Source organism: Camarhynchus parvulus, chromosome 23 (genome assembly GCF_901933205.1).
Source record: "Camarhynchus parvulus chromosome 23, STF_HiC, whole genome shotgun sequence".
Taxonomy (NCBI): domain Eukaryota; kingdom Metazoa; phylum Chordata; class Aves; order Passeriformes; family Thraupidae; genus Camarhynchus; species Camarhynchus parvulus.
In genome coordinates, this window is record NC_044593.1 from 1,957,714 (window position 1) to 1,982,010 (window position 24,297).

At 62.5% G+C, this 24,297-nt stretch overlaps 1 protein-coding gene across 7 annotated transcripts in view; it reads left to right on the forward strand.

The window, feature by feature from the left end:
• The first annotated feature begins 6,993 nt into the window (after positions 1-6,993).
• ADGRB2 (adhesion G protein-coupled receptor B2) overlaps positions 6,994-24,297 on the forward strand; it is a 35,319-nt gene continuing 18,015 nt past the window's right edge. For 5 of the 7 annotated variants that reach the window (XM_030964374.1, XM_030964377.1, XM_030964376.1 and 2 more), the window contains exons 1-4: positions 11,783-12,054; positions 14,059-14,866; positions 20,818-20,901; positions 22,166-22,330. In XM_030964374.1, the coding sequence (XP_030820234.1) occupies positions 14,074-14,866; positions 20,818-20,901; positions 22,166-22,330 (1,042 nt within the window). In that variant the 5' untranslated portion in view covers positions 11,783-12,054; positions 14,059-14,073. Of the gene's footprint in view, positions 7,088-11,782; positions 12,055-14,058; positions 14,867-20,817; positions 20,902-22,165; positions 22,331-23,596; positions 23,762-24,297 lie in introns of those variants that run through there. The other 2 variants (XM_030964380.1, XM_030964375.1) reach the window with 2 other exon arrangements.

The window sequence follows — 24,297 nt, forward strand, 5'->3', positions numbered from 1 at the left end:
GGAGCTCCAGGGCTGACCTGCGAGCTGGAGGAGGCACAGAGGCCGTTCTGGAGCTGATTCCCAATCCCTGCCTGCTCCACCTCCTCCTGATCCATGGGAGCCCAGCCGGGGCTCTTGGAGGAGACTCTCCTGTCCATTCCTCCATGGTCTGGTCCCAGAGGGAGCACCTCGCTGCTGGCAGGCCCCTGAGGGGCAGCTTTGGGCCAGGCTGTGATGGCCTTTTGGCCAGGAAGATGGTGGCGACACTTTTTGGCCAGGCTGTGATGGCCTTTTGGCCAGGCAGATGGCAGTGGCACCTTTTGGCCAGGCTGATGGTGGTGGCACCTTTTGGCCAGGCTGTGATGATCTTTTGGCCAGGCTGATGGTGGTGACAGAGCAGAGTCCCCACTCCCGGGTGTCCCCTGAGCAGGGATCCCTGCGGACAATGCATCCCTGAGGATGCTCCGGTGCCTCTCAGAGGCCGGCCCGGCCATCCTGGGGCTGGAGAGAGGCAGGAGGGGCTGGCCCCTCGGGCAGGGCCGTTTTCACGCTCCATTGTCCTGGAACAGATCGGGAAGCGCCTCAGCTTTGCTCCCATGGATCCATCCCCCCGGGCCTGGAGGCAGCACTCGCTCCCTGGGGACAGGGACTGCGCTGTCCCGTGTCACCGGCTGCAGGGGACACACAGGACACCCCCACGGGCACGCGCCCAGCGTCAGGAGCGGCTCTGCAACACCTTGGGGTGCCAGGATGGTGGGAACAGGGAAGAGAGGAAGGCGGGAGAACGGTGAGGGGAAAAGGGAGAAGGGTCAGCCCTGCACACCCACATTTCCGTTGCACACCGGAGCATCCTCAGGGGTGCAGGATCTGCATTGTCCCCAGAGATCCATGCCCGGGGGACACCCAGGAGTGGGGACTCTGCTCCAATCCCTTCCTGAGGGGTTTGGGAGGCTCCAAGGAGAGCTGGGAGAGGAGACAGAGGGTGCAGGGCACCCACATGCCTCCTGCACACCCACATCCCCCCCTGCACACGGGAGCATCCTTAGGGATCCAGGATCTGCATTGTCCCCAGAGATCCATGCCCAGGGGACACCCAGGAGTGGGGACTCTGCTCCAATCCCTTCCTGAGGGGTTTGGGAGGCTCCAGAGAGAGCTGGATAGAGGGTGCAGGGCACCCACATCCCCCCCTGCACACCCATGGCCCCCCTGCACACCCACATTTCCCTTGTACACCCACATTTCCCTGCACACCCACATTTCCCTTGCACACCCACATTTCCCTGCACACCCCCGTGCGCGGGGGCTGAGCCGAGCTGCAGCCCCGTTTCCCTAGGAAACCAAGCAGAGCCCAAAATCCCGCAGGGAAGCGCTGGAGGGGCTCCAGAAGGAGGCTGCGAGAGCTCTGCACCTCGCTGTCCCAGCGCTGCGGCGGGGACACTGTGACAGTGACAGTGTGGCGGCACTCGGGAAGGCGCTGGTGGCAGGTTGGGGGGGTTGGAAGGGGGAATTTGGGGCTGTCCCCACCCGTGATGAGCCAGAGGATCCCTTCCTGAGGCACAAGGATTTTGGGGGCTGTCCCTGCAACGCCGAGCCTGGATTCCTGGGGGCATTTTGCTGGGAATAGCCCTGGATGAGGGGGAGGAAGGAGAGCCTTGTTCTGGGATTGATCCTTGGGGACAAGAGAGGGAAGAGCCTCTCGAGGGTGGCAGGGTCACACCTTCACCCTCCGTGCCTCCTCCTCTTCCTCCACCTCCTCTTCCTCCTCCTCCTCCTCCCCGGGCCATTCACACGCTGCCAAGCGAGGATGCATTTACCATTTACCGGGGCTGCACGCTCCGAAAGTTGCTCCTCTCCCCTGCAGGCAGTTAAAGGGAAGCTATTTCTCCTCAATCAGGCGTGTTTGAATATGGAAATGATTTTTAATTACTCAGAGTCAATATCGTTTTATCACCCAAATGTGTTTGAACGAGGTTCGCCCGTATTTGCAGGGTGCCTAATAGGCGGAATGCAAATTCCCCCCTGCTCCTCGGCTTCTGTGCGTCCCGCTGAGCCACGCCGAGGTGCTGCCCTTTGGAAATCCACTCCTGACGGGACAGGGAATCCCGGTTAACCCCTGCCCCGACGGGAAAAACCTTTGGAAATTCACTCCTGACGGGACAGGGAATCCCGGTTAACCCCTGCCCCGATGGGAAAATCCAAGGGAAGGGACACGGAGACATCGAGCCGTGGCCATTGCCCCGAACATGCCCGGGGTCAGCTCCGTGCGGAGCCGGTGACAGCTCGGCAGCCTCAGATCCCCGGCTATTGTCTGCTGATTAATTTGCTAATTATGTTCTGCTTTAATCCGAGGGCCCGGCGGCGGCGTGGAAATGTCAGGCACTTGTTTATGCCCCGGGTTGCTGGCGGAGTGACAAAGGCAGCGTCCCGCAGGTGTCACCGCGCGTCACCTGGCTCTGAGCTCTGCCTCTGCCACCTCCCACTGCCCTGGCGCTGCCCCTGTGCCTCAGTTTCCCCCACAGGAGCTGGGAATACCTGGATCCATCCCCTGGGGTGGGGAGCGCTGGCACCACAGCCTCGGTGCCAGCTGTCACCAGCACTGTGGGGCTGTCACCTGTGCTGTCCCTGTCCTCACTGCCGTGGCTTTGTGCAGGATTGGCACTGCTCAAAGCTGAATGTTGCCTCTGGTGTCATGGGGGGTTTGGGGCTATTCCAGATCCACACCCAGAGGGGACTGGGCCTGCCTGCTGTCCCCGTGCCTCTGTGGGGTTCTCACAAACCAGGACACCTTCCCTTGGCTCCCAGTGTCCCCATTTAGGTCCCATCCAGCTCCAGCCCCTGGGGAGATGCCACCTCCTCGCTAACAAGGTGACAAAGGACGTGGCTGAGCGCTTTCCCAACATCCAGCCTCTGGGTTTTCCCGCTGTGCAAAAACCCATCAGGTGTCGGGGTTGAGCTCCTTCCTGCCAGGCTGAGCAGCCGCTGCAGCCGGCCTTTCTGCAGCCCTCATGTTTATTAATCGCCATGAATATTTATGCAAAGTTCCTCCAGCTTCTGGAGCGGCTGCTCGAGTGCAGGCGTGATCTGCCGGGCTGGGCAGCGACATGGCTCCGGTGCAAAAGGGGCTGAGCGTGGCATTGCTCCTTGCCAGGCTGCTCTGGGCCAGGGAGGATCTGGAGCAGCTGGAGGTGAAAATCCCACAGTTGTCCCACTGGTGTTGTGCTCATGGCTCAGTCCTACCAGCCTAGCAACGAGCTCAGCACCTTATCTGGCTGAAATTCCTCCCATTTTCCCCCAAAATCTCTCCCCAGCGCGCCCAGCCTGGCACCTCGGGTCCTTCCTGGTGCCCTGCCCTGTGCCACAGCATCACCTGGCACAGATGGGCAAGGAGCAGCTCTGATCCACCCCTGACTGAACAAAGAGCCTGGAATACCAAGATAGGTATGCTGACCTGGAATCCATGGGCACAGCAACACATCCAGAGGCCCGGGAGCCACTTGGGAAGGGTTTTTGGCTGTGCCCACAGTCTGGAACAAGCACAAAATGAAATTTATTCCATGCCTTGTCCTTCCTCTGCTTCTCATCACCTCGCTCGTATTTCCTGGGCTTTTCTCCCTGACACCAGCGGGAGAAAACTCCACGTGAAGATCTCTGGGCAGGGCAGGTCCCTCACCGCGGTGAGGGCTCCCATCAGAGCGGATTATATTATCCAGCAGCCCCAAACTCGCCTGTTTACGGCTGGTTTTGTTTTCCCGCTGGAGCAATTCGCCGCCCAGCTTACGGGAAGCGATTCCGACAAGCGGCTGTCGTTACCGGCTGCTCGGGGGCTGCATCCCCTCCTGCTTCACCACTTCTCCCAGCCGAGGTGCTCCTGATGAACCTTCCCGAAAAGCGTCCGCTCAGGGGAGCCAATCCCTGGGGATGGAGCCCAGAGAGAGCAGGATGAGCATCCCCACCCCCGCGGCCAGGAGCTCCCAACTCTTCCCCGAATCCTCACGGGGCACAGAGCAGCTGCCACCTCGGTGACTCTCCCTGGCCCTGATTTCTGTGCCAAATGAAGGGGAAACGAGAGCTCTGTGCTGGAAGCAGCAGCGCCGGGTGCCTGGGGAGCCCCTGCCCTGCTCGGCTGTCGCGGTGTGCCCGGTCCCCGCGGCGCTGGAGGCCGCTAATGACGGTGGTGGCACCGGGGACCTCGTGTCAGCCTGGCGGGGTTGTCATGGCCCTAATGGACGGCTCTGATTCCCAGCGAGCCATAAAGCCCCGGTGTCACCAGCTCCGCGCGCTGCTCTAATGACACCCTGCGAGGAGCTCTGCTCAGCCCAGCCCCCCAATCCCAATCCTTCGGGCCCCGATCGGCGTTTCCCCACATCCCAGCAGCTCATGAGGGTGAGGAGGAGGATGAAGGCTCGGACCCCTCACCCTGGGGGGGTCTCCAGTGCTTTTCCAAGCTGTTCCTGGGGGGCTGGAGGGGATGAGCACCCCCCTGGTTGAGGGTTTGGTGGCAGCGGCGGTGCTGGGGAGGTTTGCAGGGATGCAGCAGCAGCAGCACAAGCAGCTCCGGAGAGCAGCACCCAGTTGTCCTGGTAACAGTGGGTGCCTCCCGCTCCCACGGCTCAGCCCCCCCAGAGCCGGAGCCCCCCCAGCTCCTCTTTGCCCTCCTGGGGCAGAGGGGGCTTGGCAGGGAGGGGAGGGGAGGACAGGAGTGACTCCCGGGCTGGACAGGGAGCAGCAGGGGATGGTGGCTTTGTGGGACAGGGTGACACGAGCCAGGACGTGCCACTGCTTTGGGGGAGTCCCCATGGGCGTCATACCCCATGTCACATCATCCTGCACCACAGGCTGTGTTGCATCCACTGTTGCATCCATTATTGCATCTTGCATCCCACACTGCATCTCGTGTTGCATTCTGCATCCCACATAAATTCCACACCAATCCCACGTTGCATCCTGCATCCCACACCAGTCCCACACTGCATCCTGCATCCCACACTGCATCTCGTGTTGCATTCTGCAGTGCATCCCATGTTGCTTCCTGCATCCCATATCAATGCCACATTGCATCCTTCATCCCACATCAATCTCACATTGCATCCTGCATCCCACACCAATCCCACATTGCATCCTGCATCCCATGCTGCGTCCCACGCTCCTCGCAGGGCAGTGGCTGCCGGTTCAGGAGATCCCTTTGGAAATCCCCAATTCCCTCACCCATGCTGGGCTGCTTGGCTGAGGGAGCAAACACCTCGTGGGAAGCCGGGAATGGCTCAGGGAGCCGTGGTTTTGGGGTTGTTCATCCACGGAGCTGTGCTGAGCTGTATTTACAGAGCCAGGGTCGGGAATATCCTCCAGCTGCAGCAGAGCTAATGCTGCTTTTCTCCTCGGGATAAAGACCAGCCTGAAAAGCTGGTTTGCTTCCTCCCAGCCTTGACCTGCAGGGCACGAGTGTCTGTCTGGGGACGCTGGGTCAGGCACCCAGGGACTGCAGGGAAGCTGCTGGGAATAGGGAATGCCAGGAAGGGAGGGAGCTGAGCTGCATGAAGCTCTGGGATGGATGTGATCCTGCACTTCCAGCAGCACCGAGCTGGATCAGAGCTGGTGCTGATCCCCAGGGTGCTGAGCAGTTGTCCTAGAACTGCCTCCTGGGCTTTCTATCCGTGGTGTCCAGCCTGGATGGAGGGGACAGGGGACAGCTGTGAGCTGAGACAGCTGAGAGCAGCACTGGCATAGGAATGCCAGGAAGGGAAGGAGCTGAGCTGCATGAAGCTCTGGAATGGATGTGATCCTGCACTTCCAGCAGCACCAAGCTGGATCGGAGCTGGTGCTGAGCCACAGATCCCCAGAGTGCTGCACAGTTGTCCTAGAGCTGCCTGCTGTCCTGTCCATCCGTGGTGTCCAGCCGGGATGGAGGGGACAGGGCACAGCTGCGAGCTGAGACAGCTGAGAGCAGCGCTGGCAGCAGCAGTGCTGGGCAGGATGTGTCCGGCAGAGGTGGACAGGCAGCAGAGGGAATGTGCTGCATTTCCAGCTGCGCTGCTCCCGCAGCGTGGCAGCCAGGCCCTGCCGCATCCTGCTGAGCTCCTCCTGCACGCTTGGGGCTCCGTGGCCCTGACACCCCATCCCCTGCCAGCCAGAGCTCCTGGAGCTGCAGTGGAGCCTCTGTGCCAGTGGCTCGGTCGTCCACGGACCACCAAGATCCTCAAGTTTATCCTGCCCGTGCTTCCCCTCTGGGTGTGAAACCTCAGCTCTGCAGCCCCCCGAGGTCCTGGGGGTCCGGCAGCCTCCGTGTGACCCCCACATGTGCCACACTTGTGGTTGTGACAGCCCCCTTTCTCAGCATCCCTGCGCCCCACACCCCCCTGCAGAACTCCCCGAGGCCTGCACACGTGTGGGGACACACACACACACACACAGAGACCCCTGCGTGCCTTGCACACGCGTGTGCAAACCCGCACCTCCACGGCAGAGCCCACCCAGCGTTCACACCCCCCCAGCCATGCACACGCAGGCACAACCCCCCTGTGCCCGTGCACGACCCACTCCACGCGTGTGACACGGCTGGGGTGGGGGGGTTGGGGACAGGCCAACCCCCCCCCATCCCCGTGTGCGTGTGCACCGCTCACCCCCGCCCCCCCAGCGCTGCAGCAGCAGCAGCAGCGGCGGCAGAACCCGGGGGTCACCTCCCCCCGCACACACACGGCGGGGGCGGCGGAGCGGGGACGGAGGAGAGGGGGGATCCCCGCCGTGCCCGGTGCTGTCGCACACCGTGCCCGGTGCTGTCACACACCGCCCCGCGCCCGGCGCATGCAGCAAGTGCCCGAGCGGCGCGCGCCGCCGCCGCCCCCGCGCCCCCCGCTCCCCCAGCCCCCCCCCTCCCTTCCCCTCCCCACCGCATCCGCTGCCGCCGCCGCCACCGGGGCCCGGCGCGCTGCGCGCCCGCTCCCGGCCCCGCTCCCGGCCCCGCGCCCGCTCCCGGCCCCGCGCGCTGCCGCCGCCGCCGCGCTCCCCCGGGCGCGCCCGGGCACCGGCTGCCGCCGCCGCCGCCGCTCGGGGATGGCCAGCCCGCTGCTCGCCGCGCCGCGCCGGGGCTACACGCGCTGCTAACGGAGCGCAGGTAAGGGCGGCCACAATCCGGTATCTCCCCCCGTTCCGGTGAACCGGCACCCCCGTTATCGGTGAACCCCCCTCCATCTCTTCCCCGGTGCGGCGGCTCCGCTCCCCCCGGCGCGGCGCAGCGGGGCGGCAGCTCGCCGGCGATGCGGGCTGCGGCGGCCGGTGCTGCCGCTTGGCAGAGCCCCGGTTCCACCGGGGACCCCCCGGGCTCCCACCCCAACTTTCCTGCCCCGGCGGCGGCGGGGCTGCGGGAACGGGAGTTGCGGCCGCGCCGGCACACCGCGGGTGCCCCGTGCCCGGTGCTCGGGGCGGGCAGCGGCATCCCCGAGGCGGCCCCGGCCCTGCCGGGAAGTTGCGCGGGGCTGCGGCGGCGCGGAGGGCTCGGCACCGGGGCTGGCTGAGAGCCGCGGCGTGCCCGGGGCTGCCGCTCCTTCCCGCGGGGCTGCCGCTCCCCCGCTCTCCCGGGGCTGCGATCTCCTCCTCCCGCTCTGCCGATCCCCCCTTCCCGGTGGTTCCCGCTGCTCTCCCCCTCTGCCGGTTCTCCCCTCGGCTCCGCCGGTTCCCCGGTGGGTCCCGGTGCCCCTCAGGACCCCCGTGCCCCCCTCGAGGAGCCGTTCCCTCCCGCGGGGTGCCAATCCCTCCCGTTAAAACCGTGCCCGGCTCCGGCCGCCCCACGGCGGAGGGGCCGCACGCGTGTCCGCGGGCACATGTGTGTTCCCGGGCACACGTGTGGCACCGCGGCGCGTGTCACACAGCAAGGCCACGGGTGGGCGCAGGGCTCCCTGCTGGCATCCCCGCCGTGGGCACACGCGTGGATTGTGCCAGCCTGACCAGCGTGGGAGCTCGGCAGGGTTGGTCACCCCGCGTTGTCACCCCTCGGGCAGGGCCCTGGGGGCTCCCCACGCACCGGGGGCTGCGTGAGCGAAGCCCCGGCAGTGGGTGGGCTCGTGGGTGGGTTCTCATCCCTCCCCCGTTCGGTGCCAGCGTGGGGGGCTGCCGTGCCACGGCACCCGGGGCCCGTGGGCGTGCGGGAGGGCACACGTGGGCACCCGGCGTGTGCCAGCGTGGGCACGTGCGGCAGGCAGGTGGCAGCCGGGGCTTGGGGGGAGCCGGGCGAGACCTGCGAGCCCCGGGAGTGGTGGCACGGAGCGGTGCCAGGTGTGCCTCCCGCGTGTGCCCGCGCCGGTCACTTGTTGAGGACGGGGGAGGTTTTTTGCGCAGCCGGCGCGGGGGGACTGGCGGCAGCGCGGCGTGTGAACAACCCTTCCCTTTTCTAGGTCATGTCACTGCCGGCTGTGCTGGCTGCCGCCTGGCAGCCGGGGCCGCCCGTGACGCGGGGAGGTGGCCCCGGGGTGGCCCGGCCGGGGGTTCAGTGCGGGGCGCACGTGGAGCCGGTGGCACGGGGCTGGCTCCGAGCTGTGCCACTGGGGTTGCTCCCAGGGGCTGGGGACAGCTTTGTCCCTCCTTTGAAGGCCGTGGCTGAGCTGAGGGGGGTCGTGGGGAGGCACCCGGCTCCGTGGGCTCGCATGGGGAGGAGAGGGGTGGCGCAGCTGTTGTCACTGTCACCGTCACTGTCACCTGGCTGCTCTCCAGCCGCCCTCAGCAGGGAGGGTCTGCTCCCCGCTCCCAGCAGGGCTCCTTGGGGATGGCACGGTGGCGGTGGATGTGGAGCTGGCCGTGTGGCAGTGCCAGCCCTGCTGTGCCAGAGCACGGAGCCTGGCAGCAGCTCCTCTCCCGGGCCTGCCCAGTTGCCTGTCAAGCCTTGTCACCGGCCCCAGCTTTGATCCAAGGAGCCAGGATCCTACAAATTTGGGCTTTGCTGGAGAGAAAACGGACACGGAGCGGGCACAGCAGGAGCTCGCCCTCCAACTGGGAGCCGTGTGGCAGAGGGGCTCCAGAGCTGGCTGGGACACGCTGCCAGCTCTTCCCAGCTCCTTCTGGTTCTTCTCAACACCTCCAAGGACCTTTGGCAGCGGAATTTTCTGCCTGGAGTCGCTCCCTGCCATGCTGGAGATGGCACCGGGGGTGCTGGGCTCTCCCCGCTGGTGGAGAGCTCTGCCCTGCACCAAGCTCACCGCTGTGGGATTAGATGGGATTTCCACCAGCCAGGGTGTCCCCATTGCTGCCACATCCCCACATCCCACGGGGATTTTCAGATGGGATGAGAGCTGCAGGATGGATTCCCCATTTCCTGAAGGAAGATCATGCTCCAGCCTCGCTCCAGCCCTGTGCTGCTGTGATGCCTCAACGCTTCTCCATGGGAATTTGGATTGAGGCCCTGCAAACTCATTTCCTACCACGGGCCCGTCCTCTAATGGGGACAGGGCTGGCTTGGGGCCACCTGGCTCGGTTGCCAAATGTCAGAAGCTCTTCAGCTCCTTGCTGCTCACCAGGGCCATCGTGTCCCCCCTGCTCTGCTCCTGTCTGTTCCTTCTTGATGTCCTCCAAGAGCAGGATGGAGCCAGGCCCCTTCTGTCCCTGGAGCACCTCGGAGGCTCATGGTGGGGCTGGGTCTGCATGAGATGATGGGTACAAAAAAAAAAAAATCCCTTTTTGGGGTGAGAACAGATCCTGTTGCCAGCGCTGGAACTCTGAACCCCTCTTTGGAGCATTGCTGGGTCTCCAGAATGGAGCTGATGGAAAAGAAGGACTCACATGCAAAGGATGTAGAAGAAACTCCTTGGAAGAAGCTGTGGCCGCTGCGGCTGAGGGGGGGCTGTGACTCCAGGGACCCCCCAGCTGTGCAGGGCAGGAGGAGGGAGGCAGCACACGCCGTTCCCTGGCAGAGCAAATCCCCAATCCCGGCGGAGATTTCTCTGTGCTGTCTCCCGGCCTTGCTTTTTGGAGTGGAGTTTTACCAACAGCAGTTAAGTAAAATAAATAAAGAGGCCTGTGCCTGCCAGTGCTCGCGAGGCCGCGCCAGGGATTGGCAGAGCGGCACCATTAATTACAGCTCGGCACCGCTGCCAGCCTGCCGGCTCCAGGAGGGGCCGTGGCAGCACGCCGGGGAGCTGGAGGGACAAGGGAGACGTGGAATCATGGAAGGGAGGGGAAACGTGCTCCTGGATGCTGAGGGAATTGTGCCAGAGCGGGTGGAAGCAGCTGGGAGATCGCTGCGCCCGCTGGGTGTCTGTGTGCGCACACGCGTGTGGAACCGTGTGCCGACTAGGGATCCGCGTTTTCGGGGTGAAGGTTTTACCAGAAATATCTGGTGTGTTGATGCTGAACTAGGACCCCCATGGAGGTGCCTAGGGAGCTTTAGAGTCCCTGGATGCCTTGGAATGCTGGGGCTTGGAGGGCGGTGGGAATTTGTGGCGCTGCCTTTGTCACTGTCACCTCTGGTGGGCAGGGATGGCATCCCATGGGATGGAGCCCCGCTGCCAGAGTGGGTGGAAGCAGCTGGGAGATCGCTGTGCCCACTGGGTGTCTGTGTGCACCACCGTGTGCAAGCGTGTGCCGAGCAGGGATCCGTGTTTTTGGGCTGGAGGATGGGATATCAGAGGAGCTTTTCCCAGAAATGGTGCTGGTGTGTTGGTGGAGGGGCTGGGAAGGCTCAGGACACCCCATGGAGGTGCCTAGGGGCAGCTTTGGAGTCCCTGGATGCCTTTGAATGCCGGGGGTTGGGAATTTGTGGCGCTGCCTTTGTCACTGTCACCTCTGGTGGGCAGGGATGGCATCCCATGCGATGGAAGCCCCACATCTGGGCAGTGCCTGTTCCTTTTGGCAGGGAAGAGAGGCTGTTCCATGCTGGATCAACCACCCAGGGTGCCCCAGCCTTTCCTCACTTTTTATTCCTTTATCCTAAGCAGTGTTCATGTTAGGAATTTTCCTGGATCAGGTATTTTTTTTTTCCCATGGATTTTGTATTTTCTACAGCCTGTTAAAAGAACGGTTGGGTTAAAAACCACATCCCTCCACCCCCAAATCTCCTTTAATCGTTTCTCAGATTATTGCTGCCGAGGGCTTTAGTGCTGCCCTTTTATCACTTTTTTGAGGACTGGTCGGTTGTCCCTGGCTTTTCCTGATCACGATCTGCGCTCCTGCCGGGCCGGGATGATGGAGCTGGACCGAGATCCAACCAAAATCCAGGCAAAACATCCTCAGGGAAACAACCTGTTCGTGCGTGGGGAGCAGTGCCGTGCCGTGGCCGGGGAGAGCCGCGCCGCGCTCGGATCCTGCTTTTCCCGGAGCGATATTCCAGCAGGGATGGAGAGAAACCTCGCTAAGAGCACGGGGAGCCCGGGCTGTCGCTTCCGCCCGCCCGGCCGCTTCCCAGCTCTGCGATGGCTCTTTAAAAGCTTTAATTAAAGCTTTAAACCCACCCCCTTCCCTGCGCCCGGGCGGGAACAAAGGCGGATGGAAGGGGCTGGAGCGGGCGAGCGTGCCAGGCTGTGCCCGCCGCGCTCCGGGTGACATCGCTGTCCCCAAGGAGCGCCAGCCACTCCCAGCGGGGTGCAAGGGGGGGGGTCCCTGGGTGGTCGCCAGCTGCCCCCAGGGACCCGGGTGATTCATCGCGAACGGAACCAGGCGGCTCTGGGGGCAGCGGGGGTGATGCCAGCGCGGCCGTGCCCTGGCACCGCGGCCGGGCTGGGCTCTCCCGAGCCGGGGAGCGCAGACGGTGACGCTGCAGGGCGCCGGGTCCCCGCCGAGCTGATGGCTGGGGGTGATGGTGACCCCTGGGCAGCTCCAGCCGGGTGACTCCGTGGCACAGATGTTAAAAATCTCCTCGGCCCCCTCGCAGATCAGCGAAATATTTTCACTGCAGCAGCGGCAGCAGCGGCAGCAGCGGCGGCGGCTCGGGCGCTGCAGGGAGCGGAGCTGGTGCCGAGTGAGCTCCGGCAGCTCCGGTTCAGCCCCAGCCGTGGCTCTGCGCGGTGCCGAGCTCCCGGCAGCGGCAACCAAGAGGTTTTGGGGCCGGGAGGAAGCTCCTCATATCCCAGAACAGCTGGATCATGCGTGCCTGGAGAGGTGAGGTTTGGGTTGCGTCCATCCCCGAGCCTTGCAGCGGGCGGGATGGGTGGATGGAGGATGGATGGATGGATGGATGGATGGATGGATGGATGGATGGATGGATGGATGGATGGATGGATGGATGGATGGATGGATGGATGGATGGATGGATGGATGGATGGATGGATGGATGGATGGTGCTGCCGGACCGTCCCTGCTCGCTGGGCAAGGGAAGCAAGCACCATCTTGTGTCCCTGCCAGGCTGCGGGAGCCCCAGCAGCTCGCTGCAGAGCAGCAGCGTGTCCCTGCCTGACCTCCTCCTCCTCTCCCTCTCCCTCCTCCTCCTCTCCCTCCTCTTCCTCCTCCTCCCTGCCCCCACTCCCGGAGCAGCCGAGGGGGCTGCGACTCTCGGGGGGACCCCAGGTCCTTGGTGGCCGCTCGAGTTGCGCCGGTGGGGGATGCCCCGCTCCGGCTGCAGTTGGAATTCGGCGCTTTTGGGTCTCTCCTGTTGCATTTCCTGGGGGCTCTGGCTGGAGACCAGAGGGACAGGAGGGTTTTACTCCGGGAAAATGAGGTTTTCTTTCGCCCCAGATCCCCTTGCTTGCATCGGGGAGATCCAGCCCGGTCTGCTCCATCCCAGCCCCTCTCCCCGTGCTGGGGGGGAATGCCAGCACCGAGCCCTCCCCTCCGTGCTGCCGGAGCCAGCGCCAGCCTGTTGCATGAGAATCGGGATATTTTTAGCTCTCTGATGTCCCCGGAGTGGCTCCAGCGCAGGCTCGGCCAAGTGTCCCTCCCGATGAGCTGGGGGATGCCCCAGTACCAGCACCTCGGCCAGGGATGGCTCGGGAGCAGGATTTGCTGTTTCAGGGTGGTTTGGGATCAGGTTTTGCTGTTTGAGGGCAGTTTGGGGGCAGGATTTGGTGTTTGAGGGTGGTTTGGGATCAGGTTTTGTTATTTGAGGATGTTTTGGGAGCAGGATTTGGTGTTTGAGGTCAGTTTGGGAGCAGGATTTGGTGTTTGAGGTCAGTTTGGGAGCAGGATTTGGTGTTTGAGGGCAGTTTGGGAGCAGGATTTGGTGTTTGAGGGTGTTTAAGGAGCAGGATTTGCTGTTTGAGGGCAGTTTTGTAGCAGGATTTGCTGTTTGAGGGTGAGGAAGAGCATCCCCCGTGCCGTGCCAAGTGCTCGGCATCCCCAGCCCACGGCTGGGCGGAGACCTCAGCGATTTTGGAATCAACCTGTGCCCTGGCATCCGGCCCTGTGGCCACCTCCTGAATGTCCCCTGATGTCCCCAGGGCTGTCCCTTTGCCACTGCTGCCCCGGGCACGGGCTGAGTGATGCTGACACGTGCGCGGCGGCCTCGGCCTCTGTAGAGCCGCGCTCCGGGCTCACTTAATGAGGCCGCGGCGTGCATTATTTTATTAATGAGGTATTAAAAAGCTGTTCATGGCCATGCTCTGCATTCCCAGAGAGGCATCCAAGAAATCTGTACTGAGCAGTGACTGCTCACCCTGTGCTCGGTTCTCAGGACAGATGTGGGGACACCATGCTGCTGGGGTGTCACCGTGCACCCCCAGCACATCACCCCGAGCTGCCAGCCTGTCCCCACCATGCTCCAGGGCACCAGCATGAGCTCCAAGGGCTTTTTGCAGCCCTGTCAGAAGTTGTTTGGTGGTTCCATGTCCAGGCTGTGCTTGGCCAGGGGTGAGCCAAGGGTGGGTGGGTCATTGCAAGGGGGACCTGCAGGGCTGGGGCTCTGCTCTGGTGGTTTTGGGGTGAAGTCCTCGCTCTGTGCTGCACTGTCCCCAATCTGGGCACTCATTGGCACAGCAAGGAGTCCCCTGTAACCCTGCAAGGTGGCAGATGAGGACAGGGACCAGGCGGGGACAAGAACCAGGAGGGGACATGTGGATGCTGCTCGCACACCAGCCAGGCTCAGGGCAGGGCGCTGACCCCCAGCCCAGCTCCACAGCACTCAAACCTCCGCGTAAGCCTCTGTCCGTGTGTCCATCTGTCTGTCTGCAGGGCAAATGCCATAGGATGACCGCTGCTGGTCCCCTCTTACTGGCTGTGATTTCGTCTGTCCTGTGGCTCACGCGGGGCTTCGACCCGGCTCCCAGCGCCTGCTCCGCCCTGGCCTCTGGTGTCCTCTACGGCTCCTTCTCCCTCAAGGACCTGTTCCCCACCATCTCCTCCGGCTGCTCCTGGACCCTGGAGAACCCCGACCCCACCAAGTACTCGCTCTACCTCCGCTTCAACCGGGAGGAGCAGGTCTGCACCCACTTCTCGCCCATGGTGCTGCCGCTCGACCACTACCTGGCCAACTACACCTGCGACCCCCGGGGCGAGGCCAGCCCTGTGCCCACCGCCCAGCACCCAGAGCAGCAGCAGGAGGAGGAGGAGGACGAGGAAGCCGAGCTGGAGCTGTGCGAGGGCACAGGACCGTTCACTTTCCTGCACTTTGACAAGAACTTCGTGCAGCTGTGCCTGGCAGCCGAGCCCGAGGCGGCCCCGCGGCTGCTGGAGCCGCAGGCGCTGGAATTCCGCTTCGTGGAGGTGCTGCTCATCAACAACAACAACTCCAGCCAGTTCACCTGCAGCGTGCTGTGCCGCTGGCTCGAGGAGTGCCTGCAGGCCCCCGGTGCCCGCCGCTGCGGCTTCACCCACGCCGGCTGCAGCTGCCAGGCCGAGAGCCCCCCGGCGCCACGGCGCAACGGCACCCGGCCCCCGGCGCCCCCCGTGCCCACCCCGGCACCTGCCGAGCCCGACTGCTGCCCCACCGAGCTGCATCCTGCCAATGCCAACGAGCTCGAGCTGCCCGAGGTGCCACATGGTGAGTGGGGAGCGGGGATGGGCTCCCCGTGCGGGGATGGGGGTCTCTGGGTGATGCCAGTGCTGGAGGAATGGGTGGGTTCTGCCCGTGCGGGGTCCACGGGGAATGGGGAGGGTGGGAGTTGTGCAGTGGGTGGGTCCTGCTTGTGTGAGCTCTGTGGGGCTGGGATGTGCCAGATGGGAAATGGGAATGGGGTAGGGAATGGTGCAGTGGATGGATCCTGGGGCTGGAGGTGCCAGCGGGGCACTGGGAATGGTGCAGTGGATGGATCCTGGGGCTGGATGTGCCAGTGGGGTAGGGAATGGTGCAGTGGATGGATCCTGGGGCTGGAAGTGCCAGTGGGGCAGGGAATGGTGACATGGATGGATCCTGGAGCTGGATGTGCCAGTGGGGCAGGGAATGGTGACATGGATGGATCCTGGGGCTGGATGTGCCAGTGGGGCAGGGAATGGTGCAGGGAACGGTGACATGGATGGATCCTGGGGCTGGAGGTGCCAGTGGGGCAGGGAATGGTGACATGGATGGATCCTGGGGCTGGAAGTGCCAGTAGGGCACTGGGAATGGTGCAATGGATGGATCCTGGGGCTGGAAGTGCCAGTAGGGCAGTGGGGCACTGGTAATGGAGCAGGGAATGGTGACATGGATGGATCCCACCCATGCACCCTCCGGGGGGAGGATTGGTGCCAGCTGGATGCTGGGCATGGAGCAAGGAAGTCATGCCATGGGTGAACCATTCCCATGCATGCTCCATAGGGCTGGAGGGTGCAGCTGGGTGCTCTGCATGGAGCAGGAAAGCTGGGGCATGGAGAATCCATGGGATGGATGAGTCCTGCCTGAGCACACTCCTCAGGGCAGGAGGGAGCTGTGCATGGAGCAAGAAATCCATGGATGAATGCTGCCTGAGCAGCGCTCCCTTAGGGCTGGAACTTTCCAGTGGGACACAGAGCATGGAGCAGGGAATCCATACAAAGTTCAAATCCCTGGAGCTGCAGCTCGCTCTGCCCTTGCCACGGCCTAGCCATCCCTGGGAACACCACGGTGACCCCAGCACTGCCAGGGCTGATGCCACGGCTGCTCTGGCACATCCCTGGCACGGGGCAGGAGCAGGAGCCAACGCGCTCTGCCCTGCTGGAGACGTGGAAAACAATTTGCAGGTAAAATGACCCTTTGCCGTGGCAAATTACCCTTGACTGCTGCAGTCCGGGCGCTTGTTATTCCAGGCAGGGTGTCACGGCACGGCGGCCGGGCTATTAACCAGGCGGAATGAGGCCATTTGCTCGTTCCGGGATTGTAGGAACGGCTGAGGATAAAGGAGCCGGCTCCGGGATCCGCCTTGCCCTGGGGTGTGATGGTGTTCACAGGGGATGAGGGAAGAGACGAGGATCTGACTCCGTGTTTCAGAAGGCTTGATTGATTATTTTATCATATACATTACATTAAAACTATACTAAAAGAATAGAAGAAAGGATTTCATCAGAAGGCTGGATAAGAATAGAATAAGAAAGAATGATAACGAAAGTTCTGTCTTGGACTCTCTGTCCGAGACAGCTGGACTGTGATTGGCCATTAATTAGAAACAACCACACGAGACCAATCACAGATGCACCTGTTGCATTCCACAGCAGCCGATAACCATTGTTTACATTTTGTTCTTGAAGCCTTTCACCTTCTCAGGAGGAAAAATCCTAAAAAATAAAGGTTTTTCATAAAAGATGTCTGCGACACTGGGGTGCTGCTCGTGCCAAACTCAGCAAGGTGATGAGGGGATTTTGGGACACATGTGGCCAGATGTTTTCCCTTCAGCAGCCTCAGGGTGATGTGTGGGCAGGAGCAATCCCTGGCTGGGCTGTGTGGGGTCTTTATCCGGCAGATTAGGTGGCAGGGCCGGGCCGGGGGTGGGTGTAGAGATAATTTCATTGGGCTTTAGCATTTATTTCAGGAGCTAAATGTCATTACGGGCAGATCCCCCACTAAATCCCCGGTCCCTTACAGCTGCAGGGCTCTAAATCGCCTCATCCCGAGGGGAGCTGCTTGAGCTGATTGCATTTTATGGGGTTTTTTTTTCCTGTTTTGTTTTATTTTCCCCCCTTTAAAAGCCACTCCCCGTGGGTGATTAAGAGCTCAGAGCCGGGGTCAGGTGCCAGCCCCAAGGTCAGCCTGGCTGACCCTGTGCCCCAGGGGTGACACCTGCAGTGGCTGGGGCTGCCTGCGGAGAAGGGGGATCCAGGATGGGATTGGGAACTGGGATCCATGATGAATAAGGGGGATCCAGGATGGGATGGAGAATTGGGATCCACGGTGGAGAAGGGGGATCCAGGATGGGATTGAGAATTGGAATGCAGGATGGGATGGAGAATTGGGATGTAGGATGGGATGGAGAAGCAGGATCCAGGATGGGATTGGGAATCGGGTCCCAGGATTGTGGGATCCAGGATTGGATTGGGAACTGGGATCCACAATGGAGAATTGGGATCGATGATGGGATGGAGAATTGGGATCCAGGATGGTGGGATCCAGGGTGGGATTGGGAACTGGGATCCACGATGGAGAAGGGAGATCCAGGATGGGATTGAGAATTAGGATCCAGGATGGAAAAGGGGGATCCATGATGAGATTGAGAATTGGGATTCAGGGTGGGATGGAGAATTAGGATCCAGGATGGTGGGAATCCAGGATGGGATTGGGAATTGGGTTCCAGGATGGTGGGATCCAGGATTGGATTGGGAACTGGGATCCACAATGGAGAATTGGGATCCATGATGGGATTGAGAATTGGGATTCAGGATGGTGGGATCCAGGATGGGATTGGGAATTGGGATGCAGGATGGGATGGAGAAGAGGGATCCAGAATGGGATTGAGATTTAGGATGCAGGATGGGATGAAGAATTGGGATCCACGATGGAGAACTGGGATGCAGGATGTGATGGAGAGTTGTGATCCAGAATGGGATGGAAAAGTGGGATGCAGGATGGGACAGAGAAGCGGGTTGCTCCTCCAGGGGACCCAGCACATCCCCAGGGGTGGCTCAGTGGAGTTATTCCCCCCGAGCCTGGCACAGGGCACTGGCCTGGGGGGTCCCTGCAGCGCTGGCAGGGCTCAGTGCCACATTCCGCCTCTCCGGCTGCGACGGCCGCAAACTCCGGCTCCTTCTCCAAATTACATTTGACATTCAATTAAAGGCTGGAGCGCCCGGAGGCTCAGTGTTATTGCAGTGCCAGAGCCACGGGGGTGACGCGCTGCCACGGCCACCCCTGGTGCCACGCCGCTGCCACCGTCCCCCCCGCGTGTCACCGCGCCGAGCCGCATCACAGAGCGCCCTTCATGCAGCTGGGGGGGGGTCCCAGCTCCCACCTGGCCTCCCCCCAGCCCCCCGGGGTGGAGAATGGTCCCCTTTGAGGGGGATGGATGGTGGCACGCAGGGCCGGGGGGCTGAATGGCGCCTGTGAGCCGAGGCTTGGCGGGCGCCCAGCACTGATCTCAGCGGCTCCTGCGCCGCAGCGACGCGGGGCTGGCACCCGCCCAGAGCCTCCCCACAGCCCTGACCCCGGGGTCCCCGGTGCCAGCGTCATCCTCGCTCTGCCAGGGGGAGTCGGGGATGAGGTTGGAGCCACGTGGGTGGGTTGGAGGCTTGTGGGGTGACTTTGGGTGTGTTCGACATCCTGAGCCTGGGGTCCCCAGTGCCCACATCATCCTTGCTCTTCCAGGGGAGTCAGGGATGAGGTTGGAGCCACGTGGTGGGTTGGAGGTTTGTGGGGTGACTTTGGGTGTGTTTGATGCCCTGACCCCGGGGAGCCTGGTGCCCCAGGGGGAGTCGGGGATGAGGTTGGAGCCACGTGGGTGGGTTGGAGGTTTGTGGGGTGACTTTGGGTGTGTTCGACACCCTGACCCCGGGAGCCTGGTGCCCACATCATCCCCGTTCCACCAGGGGGGTTCAGGGCTTATGTTCAGCTTCCGCCCTGCTAACCCCTTGCTGAGGGATACAAGAATGGTTCCAGCCCTTCTGCCCGAGACCAAGTGTCCCCTGTGTGTGTGTTCCCCTCTGGGCACCTTGGCCCCATTCCTTTTATGATACAAATCCATGCTATATCGAGTCCCATCCTTTTAAAAGGCACTGGGGTGCTGTGAGCTTTCAGAGCCATCGGGGATCCCTGGGATCTCCCTGGGGTTGTGGGGAAGGACAGTGACAGGCTGGCAGTCCCCTACCAGCACCGTGGTGACAATCAGAGATCTGTTGCTCAGCGAGTCCGTGACGTTGGGCCCTCGTCCTTTGGAGATTTCTGTGATGTTCAAACCATCTGAAGGGCTCCATGCTCCAACCTGAGAGGAAGCAAAGCAACACAGAGAACCCCCATCTCCAATTCCTCAATCCCTTCCTTCATTCCTTAATCCCTACCTTGCATTCCTCACTTGTTCCCACGTGGGTGGATTGGAGTTTTGTGGGGTGACTTTGGATGTGTTGGACCCCCAAAGGTATGACCCCCCTCTTTTTGCTGTGTCAAGGCCCAGCAGCTCCAATTTTGGGTTTCTCTCACCCCAAACCCACCCCTGCTCAGAAACCAACCCCCAGCGAGGTGCTGCTGGGACAAGGACACAGCCAGCCTTGGGATTCACCTTGATGTCCCCAAAAAACACCTCAGATGTCCCCAAAATTGCCTCCCATCCTTGCCCCCACCAGCTGTGCTGTGCTGGGGTGCCGGGGGACCCCTGGGCAGGCTGGGGTGCGGTGCTGGGGTTGGCTGCAGCCTCCTGGTGGTGACAGGCAAGGATTTAGTGCTCTCCGAAGGAAATTGAATTTGGTGTCTCTGTCGAACACAGCCAGGGAGAACGCCCTCGTATATCCTCGGGATTTATGGTTTTCCCCAGGCTCTTGCCGCACCGTGTGTAATTCCGCTGTGGTGCTTCCAGAGGGGGGGTGGCCCCGTGGGGAATTCAGCCCTGGTGGCCCCACAGACCCCTCTGGGCATCGCCTCAGTGTCCCCCTGTGTCTCCCATTCCCCTGGGAATTCTGGAGTGGGATGCCCAAGCACAAGATCTAAGGGTGCCAGCAGGGAGCCCTGAAGGGTTGCCCCAATTTAAGGAAAACATGATAAATTCGGGTCTTTTTGACAGCACAAGCAGTGCCAGAGCAGGCTGTGCTCCCTGCCTGGGGCTGGGTGTCCCTGCTCTGTGTCCCAGTGGGTGCCACCATGCGCCCAAAGCACTCTGCCAGTGCCAGGTGTCCCCATGCCACCTCCCCTCCATCCTTTGGGGACACCGCTCTGTTTGGCTGGCAGGTGCCTGTGCCATGCCTGGCTGCTCTCCTGGCTGCCACAGCAGAGCAGTGACCACAGCAGTTTTGGGGGTGACATCGCTGGGGTGGCACCGATGGCGCTGTCCCTCTGTCCCCCACGGCACATCCAGCTGGGATGAACCCACAGGAGCTCCAGGGCGCAGATTTGGGGACAGGAGTCCCTCTGGAGGACAGGGAGGTGGCCTGGGGGTGCGGGGGAGGCCGAGGGAGGTGTCCCCCTGTGCCTGCAGCCGCGTCCCCCGCCGGGCCCCGCACATGCCAGTTAATTTCACGCCAAGCGCCCTTGATGGATCACTTGTTATTTTTGGTGAGCCGAGCCATAAATTTGTGCCACCTCACTGCAGCGAGCTGATAAGTGGGGACAGGAGAGCACCTCCGCCTGGCATGGTGGGGACACGGGCACCCTGCCTGCGCCAGGGACGTGGCACCCCGGGCTGGGGTCCAGCTGCCGTGCCTGGGACATTTTGGGGTAGCTGTGACACGTTTGGGGTGCTGGGAGCATGCTGCACCCAGGTCTTGCTCTCAGGGGTGTCAGCATGGGGCCAGGCACACCTGTATTCACCTGAAATGTCCTGCACTGACCTGTCCCCATCCCTGTCCTCATCCCTGTCCCCACCTCAGTCCCCTGCCCACTCTCATCTGGGCATTTCTCTCTCCTAGGCAATGCGGTCGAGGAGAACCAGAAGGTGAAGACCCAGTGGCCACGGTCAGCGGATGAACCCGGGGTCTACATGGCCCAGACAGGTACCAGGAACAGGCAGGGGGACACTGGTGACATCAGGCTCGTGCACCTGGGCAGGGGTGACAGAGATGGAGCGACTCCCTTTAGCTTCCTGCCCACGGACTGCCTTAATTTGCTCCATTTATATATTTTTTCCTCTGCACTTTCCTCCGAGGGTTGTACAGCAAAAGCGGGGAGAAAAAAAAAAATCTATTAATTGTTTCGTTCAAACGTATTTATTTGGCAAATCCATCTGGGTAATTTGAACGTGCTGCTCCCCTCTCCCCAGCCTCCCTGATTTATGGTCAGAGAGCTCGGAGGCGAGCGGGGAGATGGATGAGCCCCAGCTCTGCTACAGATGCAGAATTCCCACCACAATCGGCTGCTCACGGGGTTTCTGCCCCACTGGCAGCTCCTGGGTGACCCCAGTGGTGGCCCTGTCCAGTCTCGGGGTCCCCGTGTGACAGGGAGCAGCCCCAGCACGTTGTCACCGCCGTGGGTGATGCGGAGCCCACGTTCCGCTTGTCTCCAGGACAAACGGTCCCCTCTGGAGCCCTCCCCCATCTATCCCTGTTTAATTTAAACGGATGGGCTCTGCTGCTGGGCTGTCCAAGAGCCTCAGAGACATCATCAACCTTAATAAGAGCCGGTTGTTGTAAATGTCAGCGTGTGACGGGGTGGGGAGAGGGAGCTGCGGAGGGCTGTCCGTGCTGCCCACTGCTCATCCTGCCCACCCTGCCCACCCTGCCCATGCTGCCCACTCTGTCCATTCTGCCCACCCTGCCCACCCTGCCCACCCTGCCCATGCTGCCCATGTTGTCCCCTGCCCACTCTGTCCATTCTGCCCATCCTGCCCACCCTGCCCACCTTGCTCACCCTGCCCGTTCTGCCCGTGCTGCCCACCCTACCCACGTTGCCCACTGACCACCCTGCTCATCCTGTCTGTTCCGCCCGTGCTGCCCACTGACCACCCTGCTCACCCTGCCCACCCTGCTGTGCTGCCCACTGCCCACCCTGCCCACCCCACTCACCCTGTCCCTGCTGCCCACTACCCACCCTGCCCACCCTGCCTGCGCTGCCATCCCCTCCCAGGACAGACCCTGTCCCTCACACCAGCTGCCATCCCGTGCCCCAATCCCTTCCCCACCCCTATCTGCAGCCTCACCTCACTGACACCCTCAGCGCCACCCACACCCCCTGCGCTCCCCGGTGCCACCTCCCTGTCCCTGCTGGCATGTCCCCTGTCCCCTGTCCCCCGCGGGCTCTCAGGCTGGCTGTCTCCCTCAGGGGACCCCGCGGCGGAGGAGTGGTCGCAGTGGAGCGTGTGCTCGCTGACGTGCGGCCAGGGCTCCCAGGTGCGGACGCGCTCCTGCGTCTCCTCTCCCTACGGGACGCTGTGCAGCGGGTTGCTCCGGGAGACCCGCACCTGCAACAACACCGCCACCTGCCCAGGTACGGGGGACAGAGGGGACAGCGCGGGGACAGCGCGGGGCTGAGCTGCCGGCTCCTCGCGGGTGGGTGGGGACAGGGAGAATGCGTTGCTGGGATGTCTCTGGGGTGTCCTCAGGGTGCCGTGGTGGATGAGAAAGGTGGCTTGGCGTGGTTGTGGTGCCCGCCCTGTGCTGGGGTGCTCCGAGTGCTGTTGGCATCCCTCCATCCTCTCTTGGAATGGGTGCCCTGCACGCTGTGCCCTGTCAGCGGTGCTGCTGCCGGGGGTTTGCCTCGGGATCTCCTTTCCATCCTCTCTCCTGGTGAGCTCCTGGGTGTCCCCGAGGCTTTGTGCTGGAGCCTGGGGGATTTGGAGCCTGGCATTCCGAGGGGTTTCCCCTGACATGGGGCACAGCGACTCGAGCAGGATGCTGAGGATCTCCTGTCTGTCCGTGGTGGTGTCCGTGTGTCTCACGTGGGACACTGGAGGGACCTCAGGGTGCCCCAGTGGCAGCCACACTGCCCTGTCCTAATCTGGGGTGTTTCAAGGGATTTTCACCCCCAGGACATGCAGTGTCCATACTGGGGAGTGCAGCCCTGTCCTGGCACCCCGAGGATATCAGAGCTTGAGGAGGAACATCCTTTAGGATGGTCCCTGATCCTTTCCTGTGGACGTGAGGGGCAGATCGTGCTGGGTGTGCTGACAGGGATTGGGGTCACCCATGTGTGGCTTTGGGGGGACGTGCGCCGCTACTGCCAGCACCCCACAAGGGAGGCTGGAGCACCGCTGCCAGCTCAGGGATTTGGGATAACAAATTCGGGAGCTGTGCCCAGCTGAGCCCTGGGCAGGGCATGAGGGGTCGGCTGTGCCAGGGCCCCCCAGAGGCTGGAGGGGCTGCGGTGGCAAAGGGACAGCCCTGGGGACATCAGGGGACATTCAGGAGGTGGCCACAGGGCCGGATGCCATGGCACAGGTTGATTCCAAAATCGCTGAGGTCTCCGCCCAGCCGTGGGCTGGGGATGCCGAGCACTTGGCACGGCACGGGGGATGCTCTTCCTCACCCTCAAACAGCAAATCCTGCTCCCAAACTGCCCTCAAACACCAAATCCTGCTCCAAAATCACCCTCAAACAGCAAATCTTGCTCCAAAACCATCCTCAAACAGCAAACCCTGCTCTCAGACTTCCCTCAAACACCAAATCCTGCTCCCAAAACACCCTCAAACACCAAACCAAGCTCCCAAACCGCCCACAAACAGCAACCCCCCCCCCGGGCTGTGCTGTGTTGCAGCTGCTGGCGCGTGGGAGCCGTGGTCCCCGTGGAGCCTGTGCTCGGTGACCTGCGGGCGAGGCGCCAGGACCAGGACGCGGCGCTGCGCGGCCCCGCGGCGCCCAGGGAAGGCCTGCGAGGGCCCCCAGCTGCAGGCCAAGCCCTGCAATATCCAGACCTGCCCTGGTCAGTACCTCCCTCCCTCTCCCCACGCTTTTTCTTCCTGCTGGGAATGTCAGGAGATGGTGCCAGCTGAGTGCCAGGGCTGCTCCTGGTGCTGGGACGGATGGGTGGCACCTGGGACGCACGGGTGCTGTGACACTGGGTGCGCTGCCCTGTCCCTGCTGGAGATCCAGGAGGAAATTTGGTGCTGTTGGCCGTGCCGGGGTCTCACGACCCCATCATGGGCAGGGGATCACGGAGGAGGCGGCTCCTTGCCTCTCCTCTGCTGTGCCTGGCACTGGGGTGGCACAGGGACCTTGCGGCGCGCAGGGTCTCTCTGCGCACAGGTGGCAGTGGCACAGCTGTCCCTTCCTCCTGCGTGCCAGGAGTGGCCGTGGTGGTGGCTGTGGGGTTTCTGTGGTGACGGGCAGGGATGCCATGTCTCAGGTGTTGTCCCTATGGGGACACCATGTGTGACGTGGGGCAGCTGGAGCAGGAGGGAGTGCGGGAGCTGCTCCTGCAGCAGCTCTGACAGGGATGTGGCACCCATGGCACACGGC